Source organism: Myodes glareolus, chromosome 11 (assembly GCF_982192425.1).
Source record: "Myodes glareolus chromosome 11, mMyoGla1.1, whole genome shotgun sequence".
NCBI lineage: Eukaryota > Metazoa > Chordata > Mammalia > Rodentia > Cricetidae > Myodes > Myodes glareolus.
Genome location: NC_142036.1, coordinates 45805389 through 45814423, shown reverse-complemented (window position 1 = coordinate 45814423; position 9035 = coordinate 45805389). Strand labels below are relative to the sequence as shown.

The 9035-nt window shown below is 43.0% G+C and overlaps 1 protein-coding gene across 1 annotated transcript in view; it reads left to right on the top strand.

Annotated features, from left to right (window-relative positions):
* The first annotated feature begins 254 nt into the window (after positions 1-254).
* The window catches only part of Exd2 (exonuclease 3'-5' domain containing 2), a 28366-nt gene continuing 19585 nt past the window's right edge, over positions 255-9035 (top strand). The window contains exons 1-2 of the mRNA XM_048415624.3: positions 255-406; positions 7238-7626. Coding sequence (XP_048271581.3) covers positions 7264-7626 — 363 coding nt within the window. The 5' untranslated portion in view covers positions 255-406; positions 7238-7263. The remainder of the gene's footprint in view (positions 407-7237; positions 7627-9035) is intronic.

Below are 9035 nucleotides of genomic sequence, written 5' to 3'. Positions count from 1 at the left end.
GAAAAGCATTTCTTTAAACAGTTTTATTTTCCAGACCAAATATAAGAAAATGAATGTAGTAGAAAAACAGTACCGAGGGTAAAAGAGAAAAATTCAGTAGGCTTTTTCCTTCAAAACCAAAACCAAAAGACAGAAGCGCCATCTCAGAAAGCACCACTTTTCTAAAGACATTAAATCTTTGCAACTGTACCCTGGGGCGGAAACGGCGGCCCTACAGGCTTCCGTACAAAATGGCGCGGCCCACAGGCACACGCCATGGGGGGGGATTACATCCTCCTGGCCGGCCACTCGGCCGGAAGTGGCTACGGCATTTATGCATCCGGGTGGGTGCGGCCAGGCCGCCTAGGGGGTTCCAGGCTGTCAGCGTAAGGTGCCGCAGGTGTTCGGGCGAGGCAGGAGGCAGCAGGTGAGCGAGACTCGGGTTGGCACACGCAGAGAACCGTGTGCCGGGAGACGGGTTTCCAGTGTCGCGCGAGAGGCTCGTGATGCTGGAGGCAGCACTTTGCGCGTGGGCGACTGTTGGGCTCCGGAGGTCCTCGGGCGTTGTTGGTCCTGCCCCTCTCCCCGCCCTGAGGCGCGGCCTCCTGCTCCTTCACTCGGTGTGGGCGGTTGAGCCCTCGGGTTCGGGGAGGACTCACCCCGCCATTGGTCCCCAAGCCTTCCCGGGCCGCCCCTTTCCATCCGCCCGGCTTCTCGTCAGGAGCCTCCACCCACCCTTCAAGGCTTCCTGACCCAGTCAGTTAAAAAGCAGCCCCCACCGTCGTTCTTCCCGGCGTTGGGGACGCCCCCGACCCGAGTACCTGCCGGCGCACACCGCTGCCGGGCGGTGGGCCGTTTGCCGGCATTCCGCGGCGTAGACCAAACTAGAACTTTAAACGTTATTTATTCAAAATTGACATCTGTTCATTAAAATTCAGACAGCCCAAGCTTTTATAAGCTTTTGATATATGATTGGACGCAAATTCCCTTATATAACTCCTCCTTGGAAACACAACAACTGTTCTTGTTTTTATTAACTTTTTGGAGTGGGTGGTGGTGACAGGGTTTCGCTGTGTAGCCCTGGCTAGCCTGGAACTCATATCTGTTGGCCTCTGCCATCCACGTGCTAGGATTAAATGTTTGTTCTACCACACCTGTCAAGATTTATTTTTGTTTATGTGTGTGTATCTGTGTGAGTGCTTGCGGCCTTAAGCGTTAATCTTCTGGAGCTGAAGTTTCAGACGGTTTGAGCTGCCTGGTGGGAGTGCTAGGAGCCAAATTTAGGTTCTCTGGAAAAGCAACTAGTGCTATTTACTTATTTATTTAATTGAAAATAGATTTTCTTTTCCTCACATAATATATCCTGATTATGGTTTCAACTCCCTCCCCCCCTCCCAATTTCTTGCCACCTCCATTCCCATCCCAATCCACTCCCTTGCTGTCACTCATTGGAAAACAAACAGGCTTCTAAGGGATAATAATAAAATATAGTAAGATAAAATGAAACCATCAAAACGAAGTTGGATAAGACAAACGGAAGAAAAAGACCAAGAGAAGACACAAGAGTCAGAGACCTACTTGTTTGAATACTCAGGAATCCCATAAAAACACTGTGTGCATACGTGTGTGTGTGTGTGTGTGTGTGTGTTTATGTATGTATTGTATGCACATGCCTGCAAAACCAAAAGAGGGTATTGGATCCCCTGGAGTTGAATTTGTGGGGGTAAACCACCTGACACAGATAGATGCTGGAAATCAAACTCGGATCATCTGAAAGAGCAACAAGTGCACTAAACCGCTGAGCATCTCTCTACCCCTAAGACTGCAGCAACAGAGCACACAAACTGGATGGCTTAAAATAATGGAAATTAATTCTACAGTTAAGGAGACGAGAGGTCCATAATTAAGGATTAAGGTGTCTACTGTCTCCATGGTGGGGAGCTGGGGATGAGAATCCTTCCTTGCTTTTTAGCTACTAGTGATAAAGATCCTTGACTTTCTTTGATTTGCATGACTTTAGTGTCCACCCTCATCTTCAAGCTTCTTTCCCATGTGTCTCTCACATTTGGGTTTCCCTCTGTCTTTTTTTTTTCTTTTTCTTTTCCTGTAGGATACCAGTCACACTGGATTAAGGCCCACTGTACATCAGTATGACCTCATTTTATCTTTTTGAGACAGGGTTTCTCCAGCTTTGGCTGTCCTGGAACTCATGGACTAGACTGGCCTTGAACTCACAGAAATCTACCTGCTTTTGTCTCCCAAGTGCTGGGATTAAAGGCATGCACTATACCTCTTGATAATGTTGGAAGGCCCTATTTCCTAATAAGGGCAGAATTTCAACATACCTTTTTGATAGACACAGCTCAACTCAACTTGTAGTAAGCTGTTTTATGTGTCTGTCAGTTGAGAGGCTTTTGACTTATTTCCACTTTGGGCTTGTTACAGACGGTACTGCTCTGCACTTTTTGTGGATGTGTTCATTCCCCTTCTGTGTGGTTGTAGTGAAAATGTAAGGCCTGTGGTGTCTTCTTTATGCTTAACTGTTGAGGACCTGCCAGGCTGTTTTCCAAAGCAGCCGTGCCATTTGGCATTCCCACTGACAGTGTGAGAGTTTCTCATTTCTCCACAATATTGCCAGTTCTTATTATCTTCCTTTTTGAGAGCCATGGTAGTGATTTTGAAGCGTTAGGTCATTGTGGTTTTGATTCACATTTTTCCTGATGGCTAATGATATTGAGGAGCTTTTCATGTGCTATTTGGCCATTGCTCAATTGTCTTTCATATCTCTATTCATACTCTTAATCATGTTTTTAATTAGTTAATTTGTCTTTTTATTATTGAGTTGTAGGAGTTTATATGCTTAATGAATGCCTTTAGCAGATATGTGGCTTGCATATATTTTCTCCAGTTCTTCGGAGTCTTTTGGGGATGTCTTGGTAGCCAATTTATTTTCAAAAAAGGTTTTAAAAAGTTAGGTTTACATTGATTTCATGTTTTTAGAAAACAGCCACTGTAGTTTGGATGTGGCCTCTCCCAAAGGTTCATGTGGTGAAGGAGTAGACCCCATTGTAGCACTATCAGGAGATGGTGTGCTCTGTGGAAGATGGGGTCTTATAGGAGTCCTTAGGTCATTTGGGATATGGAAAGGTAATCTGGGGGACCCCAGCTCCTTTATGTAGTTGGTATTTTTACTTTTTGCTCTTAATACTTTTGGGGAGACTGCCACCCAGATCCCAAATAAATACACAGAGGCTTATTCTTTCTTATGAATGCCCAGCCTCAGCTTGGTTTATTTCTAGCCAGATTTTCTTAATTTGAATTATTCCATCTAGCCAGGTGTTGGTGGTGCGTGCGTTTAATTTCAGCACTCAGGAGGCAGAGGTAGGTGGATCTCTTAGGGGGTCTCTGTAAATTCAAGGCCAGCCTGGTCTACAAGAGCTAGTTTCGGGACAGCTAGGGCTGTTACACAGAGAAACCCTGTCTCAAAATAAAAACAAACAAACAAAAAAGAAAACAAATGAAACAAAACAAAATTATCCCATCTATCTTTTGTCTCTGGGCTTTTATCTTTCTCTATTCTATATGCCTTTCTTTACTTCTTACTGTGTGGCTTGTTGTGTAGCTGGGTGGCTGGCCCCTGATGTCTTCCTCTCTTTTTTCTCCTCATGAGTCCTCTCTTCCTAAATTTCTCCTCTTATTTATTCTCTCTGCCTGCCAGCCCTGCCTATTCTTTCTTGTGCCTAGATATTAGCTGTTCAGCTCTTTATTAGACCAATAAGGTATTTTAGGCAGGCTAAATAACACAGCTTCACAGAGTTAAACAAATGCAACATAAAAGAAGGCAACACATCTTTGCATCATTAAACAAATGTTTCACAACATAAACAAATGTAACAAATCTTAAAATAATATTCCACAACACCTTTAGCAACTATGTATGTGTGTGTATGTATGTATGTATGTATTGAGACAGGATCTCTATAAATCAAGCTGGTCTGGAATTTGGTAGGTAACTCAGGCTAGCTTCAAACTTGCTGTTCTGTCTCAGTCTTGATATTTCTGGGATAACAGGTGTGTGCGGTCATGCCCAGCTTCTATTTTTACTGTCCTTCGTTCGAGTTTTGTTTTGATTCCAGCCACTGGTCTTCCCTAGAAGCTCTACATGTTTTCTGTGTTAGAAGCACATGATAGACCCTGTATATCGCTTCCATGGTGATGCTACTTTAGCAGAGTTCCCCAATTCTGAACCAGTCTTAATTTAGGTCCTTGGCTCTGGATTTTTTTTTTTTTAATGAGAATGTTATGAACTTGGGCCTTGCATCTGTCGTAAGTACAAACTTGAGGAGTATCTGTCCTCTCCTTAGGGATCTTTCTTTCTTTCTTTCTTTATCTCTTTCTTTTCTTCTTCTTCTTCTTCTTCTTCTTCTTCTTCTTCTTCTTCTTCTTCTTCTTCTTTTTTTTTTTTTTTTTTTTTTTGAGGTAGGGTTTCACTGTAGCTTTGGAGCCTGTCCTGGAACTCGCTCTTGTAGACCAGGCTGACCTAGAACTCACAGAGATCCGTCTGCCTCTGACTCCCAAGTACTGGGATTAAAGGCGTGCATCACCACCACCTGGCTTTTTTAATACTCTCAGCCTGGCTTGGGCCAGAGTGTGAACACTTTTAGGTCTCTGTTCATAGTCAGGGGCACCCCACCTTGTGTCCCATCGTGTCCATGGCTGATGACTTAGACTTTCCTTCCTGGGTAGGTGAGGCAGCCTGGTTCTGGGCCTGGTATGACTTCTGGCCACTGACTGAATTTTACTCCCTTTCTAGTGAGTTTTGTATGTTTCTGATACTTGGTGATGGGTTTTGTGTGTTTCTAATACCTGGTGATCCATCCCTTTTTGCTGTCTAACTGTGAATTAAATTTTCTTAATGTTTACAGTTAAACACTGAGGCCACATGAATACTGGGCAACCATCTACTGAGTACCCAGCTTAAATTTTTTTTTTATTATTATTACTTTTTCCTGCCAGTAGTGGGGATTGAACCTAGGACCTTGCAGATTTGAGGCAAGTGTTATGCTACTGATCTGTAGCTCAGTTATTTTGTATTTTAAATGTTTGTTTGCTTACTTACTTTTTAAATCAATTTTTTAAAGATTTATTTGTATAACTCCTAGCTGTGTGACACTTCCTTGTTCTTATTTTCTATCTCCTGTAGCCCTTGCTTTACCAAGGATGGGGCAACACTTTAACAGTACAGCTTAAGAGGAAATTACTTTCATAATAGTCCACAGGTAAAAATGCCCCCTAGACTGGATATTTCCATGAGATAATCACACTACCTTACAGGCAGTGAGGAACTCCCCACACCCATGCACACCATGTCATATACCAGAGAGAGATGACAGCAGCAAACTTGTAAAGGCACAGCAGTAGCAAGAGACCTTCTGGAGCTGAAACCCTTGGGGCCTTGTCTATCTGAGATTCACCCATCAGTACTTTGCATTCTGGTGGACAGATTTCCTGAAGTCACTTGCTTCCTGCTGCTCCTCTGACATCCCACAGGCATGCCTGGTGAAAGCCTGTGATAAAGCAGCGGAGAGGACTGTTTTGTGTCTTGCTTTGTTGTTTGTATTAAGTTTCCTGCTGTGTGGCCATGTCAGTTTGAAACCTCTTTATAGACATCTTGAGTATCTAAGAGCCATCTGATTCTTTTTCTTTTATAATCCCTTTTTTCTTTTGTACTTTACCCTCTAGTAACTAAGTCGGTTCCTTATGGAGAACTACTGAGGCTTCTGGAGCAAACAGAAATGGGTTTACTTGAGCCCTGGTTCCTCCACTCCATCCACTACCCACACTTCTCAAAGGGTAAAACAGTTTTCCTGCCAACCAACTGTGGTTGAGCCTTTAAAAATATGTAAAGCTTATTTAATTATTTGTTTGTGTATATGCATGTGGGTATGTACACATGCGTACAGGTTCAGATACCTAGAGTCAGATCCCCCTGGAGATGGAGTTACAGGAATCTGAGAGCCTCCTAACATGGGTACTGGGAACTGAACAAGTCTTCTGCAAGAGCAGTAAGCACTCTTAACCATTGAGCCATTTCTCCAGCCTCATTTTTTTCTATATGATGCTTCATCCTTAGAGTATGTATTCTACCTTTTATTTGTTTGGTTTTTGAGACACTGTTTCTCTGAGTAGCCCTGACTGTTCTGGAACTCACTTTGTAGACTAGACTGGCCTTGAACTCAGAGATCCACCTGCCTCTGCCTCCCAAATGCTGGAATTAAAGGTGTGCCCTGCCACTGCCAAGCTTGTGTTCTACCGTTTTTAAAATGATCTAATTTCAGTTTTTATGTGTATGTGTGTGTGAGTGCCTATGAAGACCAGAATAAGGTGTCAGATTCCCTTAACAGGTGGTTATGAGTCAACTAGTATGGGTGCTGGGAATTAAACTCTGGTCTTCTACCAGAGTAACACTTTTAACCACTGAGCTATCTCTCTGGCCTTGAGCTCTCCCAATTTTTAGAGACAATGCCTAATCCTCTTTTCTCTGCCTCCCAAATGCTTGGATTATAGGTGTATGCCACCATAGGCTTTTTTCCTTCTTCAGTACTGGAGACTGAACCTAGGATTTTGAATATGTTGGGCAAACCATCTACCACTGAGCTATAACCCAGTCTATAAGTTTTTTAAATTAAGTTCACTCAGTGTGTGTGTGTGTGTGTGTGTGTGTGTCAGAGACAGACAGAGAGAGGGAAGACTTTTGGAAGTCAGTTCCCCTTTCACTGTGTTAGTCTGAGAAATTGAAATTAGTTATTAGTCTTGCCAACAAGTGTCTTTTCCTGATGAGCAGTCTTGCCAGCCTTTACTCTTGATTCCATTTTGTATCAGTAAGAGAGTCTTAAGCAATTGGCAGAGTGCAGGTGAATTTGTGGAAGCAAGGGTGGAAATAGAAATGGGATAATCAAGTATAAAGATGAGTCAGCTCTGGTGGTACACACTCATAATTTCAGCGCTTAAAGGAGGATCTGGATTTCAAGGTCACCCCTAGTTATATAAGTTTAAGTAAGTCTGGGATACATGAGACCCTATCTCAAAAATTAAAAATGGAAAAAAATCACAATACTAACTGTTCTGTATCAAAATTTATATCAGTTTTTTTTTTTTTTTAGTTTGTGGGTACAGAGATTTGAACTTTAGGGGAAAACTTGTTTGTACTTAAGTTTCTATTTTATATGTAAGCATATTTTTGACATTTGTTTTTCAGGTTGTGGGATTAGTGAAAGGTTGAAGATGTCTAGACAGAATTTAGTGGCTTTGACAGTGACCACCCTTCTGGGTGTGGCCATGGGGGGATTTGTGCTGTGGAAAGGCATCCAGCGCAGATGGAGAAAGACAAGCAGAGTGGCGCAGCAGCAGCAGCAGCAGCAGCAGCAGCAGCAGCAGCAGCAAGTGCCTGGTAGGAGGGAGTGGCCCCCTCCAGAAGATGCCCAGCTACCTTTTGGTGCCCTGAGAGAGCCCAGAACCTCATGGGAAGAGAGGATACTCCAGGCAGAGGTGGTGACAGTATCTCAGGAGGCAGAATGGAATCAAATCCAGCCCTTCCTTCGAAGAGAGTTGGCAGATTTTCCAGTACTTGGAATCGACTGTGAGTGGGTAAGTTAAAAGGCAGTAACTGAAAAAGAATCTCATTAGCTTTCCCAGTTCGGGACATGGGTGGTCAAGAACAGAATAAGCTGAAAGGAGAAGTACTTTGTTCTTGACTTGCTTGTAAGTATACTTAGCGGATGATGCTGGTGCTCTCAGGATAGGGGTGACCTTAAAGTTGTTATTCTGGAGTCAGGTGGGCCTGCATGAGTTTCACTTTTATTGACTATTCTCCAGATTGAACAAGATAATTAGCTTTTCCAAATCTGTTTGTTTTTTGTAATAGGAATATATGGGCACTTACTTCCAGTGACTTCTAAGTAATCCAGTAGATAATCCCTATAAAGGCCTCAGTGCAGTTTAATATCCAGCAAGTGCTCAGCCAGTCCCAGCAGCTAGGCAGGTGTGCTGGTGCACGCCTGTAACCTCAGCACCCTGGGAGACCAAGGGAGGGGGGGCACAGCAAGTTCGAGGCTATCCTGGGCTGTATTGTGAATTTGAGATCATCCTGGGTTATAAATTAAGACCCTGTCTTCAAACAAACAAACAAACAAACAAAAGTAAAACCTGCCATCTCAACTACCTACCTATTTTAGTTTTTGTTTTCAGTTTGTTTTTTGAGACAGGTTCTAGGCTGACCTTGAATTTGATATGTAACTGAGAATAACCTTGAGCTTTTGCTTCTCCTACCTTTACCTCCTAAGTACTAGAATCAAAAATGTACACTACCTCACTGGCTTGTTAATACTTTTTAAAAAGATTATTTATGGGTGTGTGTGTGCTGCTGTGTCCTCTGTATGCTGTGCTGGGTTGGACCGTACTAGACATATGTTCTACCAATTGAGCTCTAGCCCTAGCTCCTCAGACATTTCTTTGAGGACTGTTTTTCTTTCTTTCTTCCTTCCTTCCTTCCTTTCTTTCTTTCTTTCTTTCTCTCTTTCTTTCTTTCAAATTATTTATTTATTATGTATACAATATTCTGTCTGTGTGTATGTCTGCAGGCCAGAAGAGGGCACCAGACCTCATTACAGATGGTTGTGAACCACCATGTGGTTGCCAGGAATTGAACTCAGGACCTCTAGAAGAGCAGGCAATGCTCTTAACCACTGAGCCATCTCTCCAGCCCCGAGGACTGTTTTTCTTGAGTTTGTGTTTTTGTGGTTTGCGTATGCATATATGTGTGTGTGTGAATGCATGTGTGCCATGGAGTACATGTGAAGGTTAGAGTACAACTTTGAGGATATGGAAGGCATGGCCCGGCCTAAAAGACTTAGAATCTTGGCAGGAAGAGAGGACATACAAACCAAGCTTATATACATAGAAAATGACATGGAAAATATCAAAGGTATTTATCAAACACAATGTCACAAGTACTTGGGAGGAAGGATATTTCATACTTGAGGCCAAGATTATAAAGA